This window comes from Eubalaena glacialis, chromosome 5 (assembly GCF_028564815.1).
Source record: "Eubalaena glacialis isolate mEubGla1 chromosome 5, mEubGla1.1.hap2.+ XY, whole genome shotgun sequence".
Lineage (NCBI taxonomy): Eukaryota > Metazoa > Chordata > Mammalia > Artiodactyla > Balaenidae > Eubalaena > Eubalaena glacialis.
In genome coordinates this window covers 30,632,438-30,647,449 of record NC_083720.1, presented here as the reverse complement: position 1 = coordinate 30,647,449, position 15,012 = coordinate 30,632,438, and the positions used below count along the sequence as shown (strand labels likewise).

Sequence of the window (15,012 nt, the reverse complement as noted above, 5' to 3'; positions counted from 1 at the left end):
GAGTGGATATATGTATATGTATAACTGATTCACTTTGCTGTACAGCAGAAATTCACACAACATTGTAAATCAACTATACTCCAATAAAAAATTTAATTAAAAAAAAGAACGAATATAAGGACATAATACTTTCCGGATGAATTGATTACTAATAAAATTTTAGTATTTTGTAAATCTTGGGTTTTCAAACATACCACAAATCCGGGTTCATTTACATGCATATTTTATACTTTTCAATATGGCAATTATAAAGAATGTGTTGGAATAGGAGTCTATTAGACTAATGCAGTGAAGTTATTTACAAAGAGAGTTTAAGAGGTCAAAAGGAAGCTAAATTTCTAGGCTGACTTCGAGACGAAGGGAAAAGCATTGCCTAAATTAATTCTAATCTATCTCCAATTTAGCATGTCTTTCTAATAATTTGTCCCTAAGGGTCTACATCTCTTATTCATATGAATTTTCACCTCAAGTCTTCTTAGAAGCTCAAAGAATGAATTCTTTATGTTCTCTTTCTCTTTGTGGGATGTGGAGCTGTGAGGCATGGAGAATAGGGGAGGGCAGCGGAGAGAGCTGAAGGGTTGTGGGATCACTGACTCAGCATATACTATGACTATCCTTTTGAAAACCTTCTTATCTTTCATCCATATCATTCCAACAAATCCAGAAAGTCCATGCTATATGTCCCCCGTCACTCTATTTTTTTCTTGGTGAATGGTTACCCCTCAATGTACATTCTGTATCACAGAGTATAGGTATCCTTTGAAACTCTAGGTCAGGATCAATTACATAATTTGCAGAACCAAGTGAAAATTGAAAATGTGAGGTGGGGCCTCTGCAAAAATTATTAAGAATTTCTTGATGGTGACAATAGAGCAGTACACCAAGCACAAGGCTCTTCGGTGCCCAGAGCCCAGGGTGCTGTGCAACCACACAGGTCCTATGCCCATGAGCTGGCCTTGGCTGGACATTCACTTTTCTGGATTTGATGCAATGTTTCTCTCTGAACACTAGGAGATTGGCTCCTATGCATTTCTATTCCTATTCATTTTTCAGCCCCTGGATTCTGATTAACAAACTGTAAAACATACCTTTTTCTCGACCCCAGCCAGAAACGATGCATTTATCATTAGGTTGAAATAGATAGGGAGACCAGGGGACACAGGCAGGGACGGAATGAGGCAACACACATTCTTTTCGGCTTGGGTGTTTTTTCATTTCAATCAAAGCTATGTCATTTTGGTAGGTGGCTCCACTGTACTTATCGTGGATAATAATTTGATTTACCAACTGAACAGCTATCTGAGAGTCAGGTCTTATCAAGTCTGTAAATGATGTCCATATTTGGTAACGACGAATTTTGCTGATTCTGTAACAGAAAGGAAAAGGGAAATAAATATATTGAGAAAAAAAAACAACTCTCTGGCTTCCCTGGTGGCGCAGTGGTTGAGAATCTGCCTGCTAAGGCAGGGGACACGGGTTCGAGCCCTGGTCTGGGAAGATCCCACATGCCGCGGAGCAACTGGGGCCGTGAGCCACAACTGCTGAGCCTGCGCGTCTGGAGCCTGTGCCCCGCAACGGGAGGGGCCGCGATAGTGAGAGGCCCGCGCACCACGATGAAGAGTGGCCCTTGCTTGCCGCAACTAGAGAAAGCCCTCGCACGAAACGAAGACCCAACACAGCTAAAAATAAATAAATAAATAAATAAATAAATAAATAAAGTAGCTATTAATTAAAAAAAACAAACAAACAACTCTAAATTGGAAACAAACAACTTGCTTTTTAAGGAAGTTTTTCATTTTCCCGGTTTTTTTTTTTTTATCTTTGCTGTCATGAAGCAGTGCAATTAAATTTTTTTAGGACAGAATTAAAGTCCATGGGTAAATGAAGAGCGGAATAGTTCATCTAACTGTTCAATATTAGGGACATAAAGATCTTACTAACTACCAGATATGCCAGAAGTAGAATGAGTTGGCTGCTTCTGAAGTAAGAGCACCGGCACTGAAGGTGTTTAAGCAGAGACCAGAGAGCATCTAGCAAGAAATGTGCTTGAGGAAATAGGGAGTCAGAGCACAGAACCCCAGAGGTTCCCAGGGTGAAGACCACAGCAGTCATCATTCTGACCTTTAAAACTGACTTCATCCTAACTTTGCATTGTATTTATTTGCTCACAAGCCTTTCTTCCTGTTTGTGCTACCTGAAGTCAAAGATAGGGTCTTATCATCTATAGATAGATGCCTGTGTTGAGTATTATACCTGGAACACAGCAGCTGTTTTAGAATTTGGTTGAAATGGTGAATGGGCTAAATATTGCCTGTCCCAATGCCTCACTCTATTTTCATATCAATTTTCACCTCGTGGTTTCCAGCAAATTGGGTGTCTACCATCACTTTCTCAGGGAATCACCTTACAGTTAAACAGTGATGTCCTAGGAACTAATGAGTGTTCAGGATGCTTTTATTTAAACTTAGAGTTCCAAGAATGCTATGTTTCATATTACTTTTGGTTGTTTTTCAGGATCAGAGGTCCTGAATATTGTTTAATGTTTAACTGTTGATCCATTCAATTTACTTAACAAATATTTAGTGTGTACCTACTATCACCAGGCACTGTGTTAGCCACTGGGATGCAGAAATGAGCAAATCAGAAATAGTTCCTGCCTTCATGGAACGCAGGGTCTAGGAAAGGATGCAGCATTAAATGGATAATCACACCAATGAAGATATGTATTCTACTGTAAAAAGTGAGAGGAACTCACATGGGTTCTGAGAACATATCAGGAGGGCTTAGACTTTAGGGAGTCGGGGAAGGTTCTCTGAGGAAGTGAGGATTGAGCTGAGATCTGAATAACGAGTAGCACTAACTAGGGAAACTAGGTAGGAAAGATGCTTTCAAGCATGGGAAACCATATGTGAAGGTCTCTTTGCAGCAGGGAGCAAGGTACACTTGAATAACGGAAAGAAGGCCAGAGCAGGTGGAATAGGGGCAAGAAGTGACGCTGTGGGGCAAGACGAGATCGGCAAAGGTAAATAGGGGTCACATCACTTGGGGCCTAATGAGCTGTGTTAAACATTTTGTTTAGTTTTTTATCCCAAGAGGAATGCAAAGCCGTCGAATTTTAAGTGGGAAGTGGTCAAAACCAGGTATGGAACTACTACTCTTGCTGCACAGTAGGCAATGGATAGATGGGGGCAGCTCTGGGCAGAGTGACTGTGGGTAAGCCAATTCGGAATCAGTTGGTATAATCCAGGAGAGAGGTGGGAGCAGGGTAATAGTGGAGATGGAAAGAAGTTTTGAGAATTAAATAATTGGAAATTAAAGATGCCATCTGGAGTTGGTGATATACTGGCTGAGCTATGGAAGGGTTGAGGGAGTGAAGTGTGAAGATTTTTAGATTTCTGCCCCGTGTAGCTAGATGAATGTGTTGTCATTTGCTGAGATAGGGAACACTGGGTCAGGACCATATCTGGGGGAAGGGGCATATCATGAGCTCGGTCTTAGACCTTTTGAATTTGATTTACTTCTGATAGAGCCAAGATAGTCAGTGTACTGTAGGGTCAGGGTTGGAGAAGATGTCTAGGCTGGAAATATCGTTGTGTCAGCATACGGTGGTATTTTAAAGTACAGATAATTTTAGGAAGAAGAGGTAAGAAGAGAAGAGGAAGGCAGGATATACCTTGAGGAACTGAGGTATTTCACGTAAGCAATAATGCTCAGTCACTGGAGGAGGAAGCTGCAAAGAAGGCAGAGAAGGTGTGACCAGAGAGGTAGGTAGAAAACCAGGAGAGTGTTGTGTAACAGAAGCCAAGAGAAAAGGGCCATTCAGAAGGAAGAAATTAGAGTTGGTGCATTTCTCCAATCCATGAGGATTTTTATGGGTGTCATTCAACAGATTTCCTATCTCTCTCAACTTTGGGTCACCTGCAGATTTTCTAAGCAGGCCTTCATCTAAGTTACTGTCAGATACGTTGAACTTGATTTTACCCTGGCTCTGCAACTGACTTGTAGTGTTGCTTTAGCCAAGTTATGTAACTTCTAGTCTCAGTCTGCTTATCTAGAAAATGGGAGGAATAATATTTACCTCTTAGGACTGTTAAGAATATTAAAACAAAATAACATATATGAAAGTGCTGGACACAGTATCTGGTCTGTAAGAGGTGCTCAATAAATGGTGTTTCATTCATTCTAAAGGTCATAACTGAGGGCAGAATTCTGAACCTGTTCTCCAAGCTGACCTTGATCCATGCAAATGAGCCAAGTGAAATAACTTGGTACCTACAGGTTTGATCTGCCCTTGCCAGCTGGGATCAACAGTTTGGTCTGAGGGGAACACAGTGGGTTCTGGGGAATTGGCCTCTGGGATCCCGATCATCAATATCAGAGGGCGTTTAGCAGATAATAGAGTGGAACTTGTCAATGACTTTTCTTGTATATGTTTTTATTTATGACCTGCCACAATCTCTATCACCTAATTTCATTGTTTCAGGAAATCCAACATCTACTGGAGATATTTTTTTACCTGACACAATGTGCAGCAGTCAGAATCCAACAGCCACCAATATAAATTCCTCCACAGTTGATTTTCTCATCTTCCTTAATTGCCACCTGCCATGGGAAGTCTCCCTGTAAAGACATTTGTGTGGTCACTGCCATCCTCCCAGACAGGTGGCTCGAAGATATTTCCATTGCAAGACTCTCAGTCTCTTGTAATTACCACATTCCACCCCCACGTTTATTTTTTCAAACTTGGGCTGCTCCTGGGAAGTGACATTATAACTTTTTGTGTGGGTTTACCACTTTTGCCGGCTTTCCTCCTACGACTCGTTTCCTTCGAATGTGCGCGCTGTTTTTAACTCCACAGGATAGTTTAGGGAAAAACGATTTTATCCATTTTCTTTCTTTAAGAAAGGAAGAGATTGTATCATTATGATTTTGAAACCATTACCTTCTGGGCAAACTTCTTGATTATCTATGCCATAAAAACAGCAGAGTCACAACTAATATGAAACAGGCCAGATTCATTAGTAAATTATTTTGGATGCTAAACTGTGCTATTCACCTTGTTGAAAAATTCTGGCTTAATATTAAAATTGGCTTGATTCTCTGAAGTTCTGCCCAAGCTGGAGTAGTGGCAGAAAGAGGCTGCCTGAGGGGTTAAACATTTACCAGCCTCTGGAATATAAGAGAAGCCACATGCCCAGGCATTACTACCATGACAGTTCAGGATGGGGGTCACATGAAGAACTCCAGCTTCTTACTTTCATAGTTTTTACTTTCTAGAGGCTGTTTATATGGGACTCTTTTCAATAATATTAACATTAATGATGTTAATGTTGGGTACTTTCTATCTGTCAGGCCCCATGCTAAGTACTTTGTATATAGTTTATATCATTTAATCATCATATTAACCCTGAGAGGTAATGTGCCAGGAACCCCTGGACAATCCAGGATCAGTGGGCTGGGAGGGGGGTTGTGTTTTTAGCCACTTGACATGTGATGATATTTCCTTCCTCTGTGAGCACTCAGACAAGGCATGTTTGTCACTGGGAGACATGGTAGAGCAAGGCTTAAGACATGAATTTGCAAGAGAATTCATGACAAAGGAAGAAAGTAAAAGTATAAGATGCTCTTCTTATTCTCTCACTCTATTTTATCATGTCACAAAAATTTCTGCAATCCCAAATGAGAAAGGAAAATTAATATCACTCTCAATTACTTTGAACATATAAGAAGGAGGTAGGTCCTCAAGGGAGAGAAGTTGTGAACAAATGTGGATAAAAGATTTTGGGGGGAGTCCCATCCATCCTAAGAACTGTGTTGGGGGAAGAGTGTGATGATAAATTTTAAGTTTCTGCTTGGACCTTTGAAAGAAGAGGGACCCCATCATTTGAGGACTATGAAACCAGCTTGGGTAGTATCTGAAAATTAATGTTACCTTGAGTAGAAAATAAAGGGCCTTTGTTGGAAATCCCTCTAACTGATATCTGTAGCTTTGAGATCTAAATCTTTCACTCATTGCCTGATTTAAAAAAAAATTGATAGTTTTTGGGCCTGGCAATTGGAAGGGAGTCTTACATGAACTTCAGTTTTTAAACCTCCTAAAATAGGGAGATACTTCATTCCTAATTTGCATTTGAGCTTGTTACTCACCTAAGGTCACACAACTAACAGATAACTGAGTCAGGATTTAATACAAGTCATTCTGACTCAAAAGCTCTTATCAGTTACTGTCTTCCCAGAAACTTAATACTTTAATTAGATTTGGCCCTCAGTGCAGAACTGGCCAAGATACAGATCTTCACACACCTCCTGTGATCATGGTTTAAAATACTGCAAAAGAGCAGGTTCATTCAATTAACATCTATTATTTTTCTATTTAAAAATGTATGTCCTGGGTCACACTTGAAATCTGGTTGTTTTTGACAAAACTGACCTAACAAATCTCATAACAAATAGAAAAATCTTTTGTAGGACTAGAGTGTTGTTTTCATTTCAAAACTAGCCATATGAATTAACCCATTTTAAAAGCGGTTCTCAAGAAGTATTTATGCTTGCTTTTCTTAAAAATGATAAGGAAAGTTGTAATGTTATTTTTTTCTATTTAAGTTGATATCAAAGGTAATTGTTGCTTGAATCAATTATATTGCATATATGCATACATACTCACACACACGCAAATGACATTAAAATGCAAATTTAACCAGTGAAGCACCAGTAAAAAAGAATAATGCTAACTTACCTGCATCCATATCAGCAGTCAACATTTCTGTTTCTTCTATAATCAAACAAAAGTTCCAATGTTTAATTTTGTGTTTATAGTAAGAATTAAATCATTAAAATCATTTAAACTTTGATAATAATTATCTGTCTAAACCTTGTCCTACCTTTAAAAAGGACAGTACAAAATCTTATTTCCTTTCTATAGCTAGGTAATTGTGAAGGCTCAAGATGAAGTAGGTAAGAAAAATTTCAGGCACAAACTAGAGGTGTCTGTTGGCACAAGTGAATGGTTAGACTCATGGCGCTGCAGAGTTCTACATTTAGAGCAGGCGAAATGCCTGGTTCAGAGAAGAAAAGCATCTCTTTCAACTCTGCATTTGCAAGGTCTTTATATAAGGTAGGGAGCAGTTATAGACACCGACCGAAATAGTTCTGAGCTGACATTAAAAAGGGTCTTCTCATTTTGTATATATAATAAGGCACCTCTTAACAGGGGTCATGCAATGTTTAATTGGTTTCAGTATTAGGCATAGTTATTATTAGTCATCTGGGATGCAGAAGTCAAAAGTTAAACAAAAAGAAAAACAGAAACACATTCTCTCTTCTTCCTTTTTTTCTCTTAGACCTTTGCTTGAAGTTATATGGGATGATTCCATCTTCACTCTGCTGTCCTAGAACATTTCAGTCATGGACAGGATCATCAGTTCTTTGACCTGAGGATCCAAAGGTGAATTCCCGCAACATGTTGTTCTGTCTTGGATGAGGTTGCAGCCCAGAGGGGCAATGTTACTTTGCTGCAGCAATCCTGTGTTTTATCACTGGATTTCCCAACTTCTTTTTGGGAGAGACACACATGTATCTGTTATGCTACACATCTAGGTTATTTTCTGCTCAGAGCTTTCACAAAAGCAACAACATGAACCAAAGAGAAGACTTCATATTAAATGCTCAACAAAGGAAGATGGGGAAAGCCCAGTGTAGCTGAGATATACTGGATATTAGAAGAGCAGCATAAAACTCCAAAAGCACAGACTGTAAGAAAAACAATCAATGACTTTGATTAAATAAAGATTTAAACATTTAATGATTAAATTTAATCTTTAATCTTGGCTAAAGTTAATAGATGGGTGACAGAATGGAAGAAGGTATTTGCATGTCTAAAACTGAAAATGGATTAATATCTAGAATGCAACAAGAAAGAAGACTGCAGCCCCAATATGAAATGAGGCAAAAGATGTGAACTGGAAAAAGGACAGAAGAAAGAAAAGGAAGAGGAAACTCAAAAAGCTAGTATGCATATGAAGAGAAACCCAAAATCATTGGTTACGACAAAAATTCAAATTAATAAACAATGCCATATCACTTGAGAGTATGAGACTAGCAAAATTAGAAAGCTGCATAGTACTAAGTGTTAGTGGGTTTGAGGCAAGCCCTTGGGTGTTGTCGGTGGAGGTGAGGACCACTCTGCCAGAGAACGAGCAGGCACTAGTTTGTCAGATTAAGTAGAGGCATACCCCAAAACCCAACAATTCTTGGCCCAGCTAGATGTCTCAAAGAAATCCTCCCACACATCCTTAAGGAGAGGATATTCATTGCACTGTGAGTGCGGGCTGAGAGTCCATTACTGAGAAGGTAGAGAGTCACTTGTGAAAGATGAACACCACAGTGTTTTATCATGTGGCAGTCAGAAGCAACAGATTAGATGGAAACATCGCAACATGGACAGATCTTAAAAACGTAAGGCTTTGTGAAAAGATAAAAAGGAAATATAAGAGCTAGAACACAATACTATGTGAATTACAAATGTGTGCTCGCAAGATAACAGTACACACTGGATAAGAATGTATACAAACAAAAAGACATACACATTAAATCACATTAAAATGGTTGCTTATGGGGAATGGGATTAAGGTATAGGAATAAAGGAGAATAAATAAAGCAAGAGAGGGGGCTTGCCTGGACAGAGATGATCATGTGCAATGAGCTGAGGAATATCACTAAGTCATCTCTTTGCCCCTGAGGTCTGAAACTAGCAAGGAAGGAAGGACAAGAAGGAGGGAAGGGGAAAAGGAATAAAGAAGAGGAAACAAACAAACAAAAACAAAACAAAACAAAAAGGACAGCAGCCTTGGAGGGCAAGATGACAAGAGGGAGGGAACACAAAGAAATAGTTGAAATTGCCGTTTAGAACAGGGCTGATCTTGAGCATATAAAAGTCACTCAGGAACCCTAAGGAGGACCGTAAACTTTTAGTAGTCATTTTATATGAATAATGAAGAAAGGGATGACCCTAAAGAGCTGGAAGATTTCGGGATATCTGTTACAAAAGTAAATAAGAAAATACCTGTCATAAAAAGATGTTATCTTTCCTCTGGTGACAATTTCTTCAGGAGCTGCCTTGGTTTTGGGGAAAAAGCAAAGGAAGAGAAGGGTATTTGGCAGAGGTGAAATGTGCAGGGAATGCACCTTGGGTGGTTTTTGGCTAGCAGGCTGTGAACGGGGAGTGTGAGAATGAAAGTTTACCACACTGCGGGGAAAAGGCCACTGTGCCTAAACAAATGTTAAAACTGGTTATGTCATCCTCAGTTAATAGTTACCTTAAAATATAAGATAACAGCAGTGCTCGCTTGTATTTTGTTTCAATTCTGCAATATCCTGAGAATTTAATAAATTTTTTACCTTGAGCCGTACGTAAAGCGCCTGAAAAAAAACAAAAACAAAAAAATTACCACAGCAAAGGATAATTTTTATTTGGAAAAAAATGCATACCATTTCAAGCTAGAACACCTTATTCTTCTTCTCAATTTTGTAATATAAATTTACAAAATTTATTTATTTAAATCTATTGTAAAAATCGATTTACCTTTAATTTCAGGATGTCCAGTTCCTAAAAACAAAACAAAAAACTCACTGTAGCAAAGAGATCATTTTCACTTGAATTAAATATACACTAATCATTAATATTTCAGTAATAGTGTAACAACTTTAATATTTACAAAAAGATAAAAGGGAACCACAGTATGCCATTTTTTGTGGGCACAACCAAATACTTTGATTTTTAATACTGCCTAACAAATGTTTCATCTTACATTTAAACACACACCAGTTTCACCACAGCAAGGAAATCATTTTAACTTGAGTTTTAAAAAGAGATTCGTATTTTAGATATATTTGAATACATACCCAACAGCAGACTTATTACATAGTTAAACAAAATTTATTTACTCTTTTTAACTTATATTAATAAAAAGTGGGTTTATAAAGGATAAATGAAATTAAGGTATACTCCAAACCTCCCTTGGTTTAGTGATTCTGATCTGTTCCCTGAAAGGAGAGATCAATGAATATATTAATATATTTATTTCACATCTCTGCTCTCACTTGCTCTTTCTCAGAGAGGGAAAAATTCGAATCATTATTGAAATACAAAGCGGAGCTCACTCTAAAGATGGATAAACTGAAGTAACAATGACAGTTGGCGAAATGTATTTTTGATATGGATTCAAGAAATTAATACTAAAAGTAAGCTTTATGTTGTAGTTATTCCCTTGCAGTAGGATTCTTTTTTTTTTTTTTTCTGATAAACTAACAAATTCTGAGGAGGAGGAGAGAGAGGGAGAGGGGAAGAAGAGGAGGAGGTGGCGAGGAAACCCAAAATATTATTATACTGAAGCAGTGAAATCAAACTGTAGAGCTTCAGAGAGAGACAAATACTGTATGGTTTCACTTATATATGGCAACTAAAAAATCCAAACTCATAGAAAAAGAGGTCAGATTTGTGGCTACTAGAGGCAGGGGTTGGGGGCTAGGGGATTGGGTGAAGGTGGGGAACTGGGTGAAGGTGGTCAAAAGGTACAAACTTGCAGTTATAAGGTAAATAAGCACTGGGGCTAGTGACGTCACCAGCATGGTGACGATAGTTAACACTGCTGTATGGTATACTTGAAAGTTGCTTTGAGTAAATCCTGAAAATTCTCATCACAAGGAAAAAGAATTGTAACTATATGAGGTGATGGATATCAACTAAACTTATTTTGGTAATAATTTTGCAATATATGAGTCAAGCTCATGCTGTACACCTTAAACTTCTACAGTGTTGTATTTGAAATTTCTTTCTCTCCTCTCTTCACTAAGGATTTCACTACATTTAACCAACATTAAAGTATTTTGCTCAACTGCTTTATACCCTTCAAAAAAATTAACGTGATTTGAAATCCTAAAAAGTGTGTCTTTTAAGAACTGATATCAATGGAAAATTAAACAAAATTTCATTAAAGTCAAATACTTGGCATACCAAGCAATTATACATGATATAATTAATATCAATTAACTTATCCATACATATCTTCAACATTTATTTAATGCTTATGTGGAAGGCACTTTACCTGGGACATTTGGAACGTAAAAATAATTTGATCCTGTTTTAAAGGTGTTTGCTGTTGAGAAGGAAAGGTAAGACGAGTACAAAAAACTACAATAAATCATTAACAGTAATTCAGTGGTGTCCTGACACGGACTTTACCACTACACAGGAGGCTGTTGTGTCACTTCCCAGTTTGTGTTCTGCGACATCATGTCAATGGCTTGAAATCACCCATGGTGGGAGTAATTCATACCCCAGAAATTAGCAAAAGCTACAAATCAGGGAGTCCCTGTCCCTCTTCAAAGCCAACTGTTAAACATTTACCAGCGCACCACTGGATTCATTCCACAAGTGAGGTGGATTCAAGGACCCACACTCCTCCTGCAGCCTTCGCATCTTTGAAGAAAGCAGCTCCATCCTTTCCATTCTCAGGCCAAAGCCCCTGGAGCTGCCCTTGACTGCTCATTTGTTCTCACACCCCCATCCAATCTACCAGCAAATCTTTTTGGCTCTAGTTTCAAAACATATCCAGAATCTGACTGCTTCTCATCATTTCCATTCCTACCAACTTATCCTAGTCACTATCATCTCTTCCCTGGATTACTGCAGTAGCTTCCTCACTGGTTGCCCTGCTTCGCCCCTCGCCCTCATACAGTCTATTCCCCACCCAGCAGCCAGGGTAATCATGATTTAAAATGTAAGTCAGATCATGCCATTCCTCTGCTTAGAGACCCAATTTCACTCACTAACAGGCCTCACTGGATCTGCCCTGATCTTCCACCCAAGCACTGCTCCAACCTCTCTCACTGCTTGTCTTTTAACCCACTAACCCCACCTGGAACACCTGCCACACTAGCCTCCTTGCTGATTGGCTCTCAAACATACTGGAATGGTCCTGTCTTAGGAACACTGCACTGGTTGTTCCCTCTGCCTAGAATACTCTTCCGCAGACGTCTGCATGGCTGGCTCCATCTTTTCCTTCGGCGCTTTGCCTAAAAGTAATAGTGAGTGAGCCTTCCCAAGCCGCCTTCCCTAAAATTTCAGAACTTACTCCCACCCCCCTCCCCGGGGCATTTGATATCTCCCTTGCTTGCTTTATTTTTTTTCTTAGTACTTATTATTTTACTAGATATTTTTACTTATTTCTCTTTATTGTTTCTCTTCCTCCACTAGAATATAAGATCCATGAGGGGGCAGGGATTTTGAAATGTTATTCACTATTGTAACCCCAGCATCTGGAACAGGACCTGACACACATAGTAACAACTTAATAAATATCCGTTGAGTAGATGAATGAATATATTAACTTAGGGAGATTTTTCCTCCAGAGAGCATCAATGGGAGCAGGAAGTCAGTCTGTGTGGGACACAGTAGGTACCTAGTAAATATTTTCCACCTTTGGAGGTTTTCCAATGAGCACCAAAAAGCAAAGAACACCAACTCACTGCTTTGAAGCTTGGTAAGTAAAGGGAAAGAATTAAATATCATTCTGCTTTTCTACGATGAACTGAATTTCATGGAAACAAAATAGTTCTTCTCTATAGAATTCCAGTTAATAAATGCAGAAGGAATGTTAAGTTAGAAATTGCCATTTTTAAAGAGAAGGGGGGAGAGATAAATCAGGAGTTAACATATACACACTACTATATATAAAATGGATAACCAACAAGGACCTACTGTATAGCACAGGGAACTCTACTCAATATTTCGTAATAACCTATAAGGGAAAAGAATCTGAAAAAGAATATATATATAAATATATATATATATATATATGTACATATATATATGTCACTGTGCTGTACACCTGAAACTAACACAGCATTGTAAATTAACTATACTTCAATAAAAATTTTTAAAAATGAAATTGCCATTTTATAGTCCCTATTGACGAATTAGCTCTAGGCAATAATTACAAAGCCTGCTAAAACCCCTGGGTCCAATAATGAAAAAAAGTAACCACGAAACTTTAAATTACCTTCACAACCAATTTCATCTTCTCCAGTAATGCAGTCCACCTCGCCATTGCACTTATACTGCTTTGGAATACAAACACCCGATTTACAGAAAAAACTTTCACCTCGGCACTCTGTGCAAACATAAATACAAGAGGGGTGTTTTTTTTCATTCTTAAAATGGAATGAGATGGAATCTTAATTCAGTGGTAAAGTTGCTTCCACTTTCTTAGTCAAAAGAATGCTTTTGAGGGTTTAAAGGCTAGATTCATTGCTACCTTTACAGCACAACTCGTCACTCTGGTCTCCACAATCATTGACACCATCACAGGCCTTCTTCTGAGGAATGGGTTTCCCATTCACACACAGAAAGGAGTCGTTTGTTGGAGAAACTGTAAAGTAGGAATGATCTTTGTGAAATTTATCTATGGAGTTGTGGGTGACATCTTTATCACATGTTTGGAATAATGCGGACCTGAAGATAAAGCCAGGCACAAATAAAAAATGATATAAAATGTATGGGTGGTAGCATTGACATAGTATATATGATTAATAAGGAAACTAAATGCCAAAGCTGGCTTACGGACGCCCTTTTATAATCTCTGAAAACCAGCATTTATTGTGGAGGTCTCTGCTCGCTGAGATGGGGCAGGGGATTCGGGAATCAGGAGCCCTTGCTGACACTGGCGAACTCTGGTGCTCATCCATTCCTTTCACGCTACTACTTTATCCCCCACCCCAATCCTGAGGCTTACTTGGCAGTGCTGTTTACATTTTGATGGTACTTTTTTTTTAGCACCAAAAAAGGCTTTGGTCTTTTTTTTTTTTTAATTATTTATTTATTTTTATTTATGGCTGTGTTGGATCCTCGCTTCTGTGCGAGGGCCTTCTCCAGCTGCGGAGAGCGGGGGCCACTCCTCATCGCGGTGCGTGGGCCTCTCACCACCGCGGCCTCTCCCGTTGCGGGGCACAGGCTCCAGACGCGCAGGCTCAGTAATTGTGGCTCACGCGCCTAGTTACTCCGCAGCATGTGGGATCTTCCCAGACCAGGGCTCGAACCCGTGTGCCCTGCATTGGCAGGCAGATTCTCAACCACTGCGCCACCAGGGAAGCCCCTGGCTTTGGTCTTTAATACTGTATATATGGCTAAAATATTCCAAGGTCAGGATGAAGGAGAAAAGTGGCATTGATGGCCTGAGGCACAGATGTGGTCACTTAACCATTTTAAAGGAATGTGTAATCGGCTGGACCTCTGGAGGGAGATGCTGAGTTTCTTCTAATGTTTTATTAACTTGTGTTTGCTACATCAACTTTAATCCATATGTTCAAGGAGTCAAAGGGGAGTCAAGCAACTTTACTTCCCATATAGGAACCTGGATAGAAGTAATATTTGAATGGCAGAAAGGTACAATAGGGGAAAAGCACCCATTTTGGCTCTAAAACCCAAAATATGATTTTGCCATTGTGTGTGACTGGCAGGAGGGTATCTGTAATTTATTTGTTTACTACAGACTTGATGTGAAATAAACAACCTTGAAGGAAGGGAAAATATCAGGCCAGTACTCCACTAACCTGCACTCCCTGTGTAACACACCACACCAGCCAAACCCTCGGAACTGCTAGTTAGTCCCTTAGTAAAAGTACATTCAGCCAAACTGGTCTCAAATCCTCGACAATGCACATGTAGACATTCAGTGGAATTTGTATCAGGATCTCTCCTTTGAGTATCAAGAGCACCTCTGCAAATCAAATAAATGAAACAGAAAGGTAGAATAATTAGTACTTTGTATTTATGACTTTACTGTAGGCGGTAAGGGACTAATTTCCTCTTATTTTCTACACATGGGTGATAGATTGGGCAATATGCTTAAATTCTCTGAGCTTCAATATCTTCACCTGTAACAGGGAATATAACTACCTCATTGAGTTTTGCAAAGATTAACTAAAACAATCAGTTTAAACTGACTGGCCAAAGTT

At 39.0% G+C, this 15,012-nt stretch overlaps 1 protein-coding gene across 2 annotated transcripts in view; it reads right to left on the bottom strand.

Annotated features, from left to right (window-relative positions):
• Positions 1 to 15,012, bottom strand: part of CFI (complement factor I) — a 38,732-nt gene that overhangs the window by 5,473 nt on the left and 18,247 nt on the right. For both annotated transcript variants that reach the window (XM_061191158.1, XM_061191157.1), the window contains 9 exons: positions 14,608 to 14,774; positions 13,314 to 13,427; positions 13,059 to 13,169; positions 9,581 to 9,604; positions 9,397 to 9,417; positions 6,737 to 6,772; positions 4,792 to 4,895; positions 4,517 to 4,620; positions 1,089 to 1,366 (listed from right to left, as the gene is read on the bottom strand). In XM_061191158.1, coding sequence (XP_061047141.1) covers positions 1,089 to 1,366; positions 4,517 to 4,620; positions 4,792 to 4,895; positions 6,737 to 6,772; positions 9,397 to 9,417; positions 9,581 to 9,604; positions 13,059 to 13,169; positions 13,314 to 13,427; positions 14,608 to 14,774 — 959 coding nt within the window. The remainder of the gene's footprint in view (positions 1 to 1,088; positions 1,367 to 4,516; positions 4,621 to 4,791; positions 4,896 to 6,736; positions 6,773 to 9,396; positions 9,418 to 9,580; positions 9,605 to 13,058; positions 13,170 to 13,313; positions 13,428 to 14,607; positions 14,775 to 15,012) is intronic.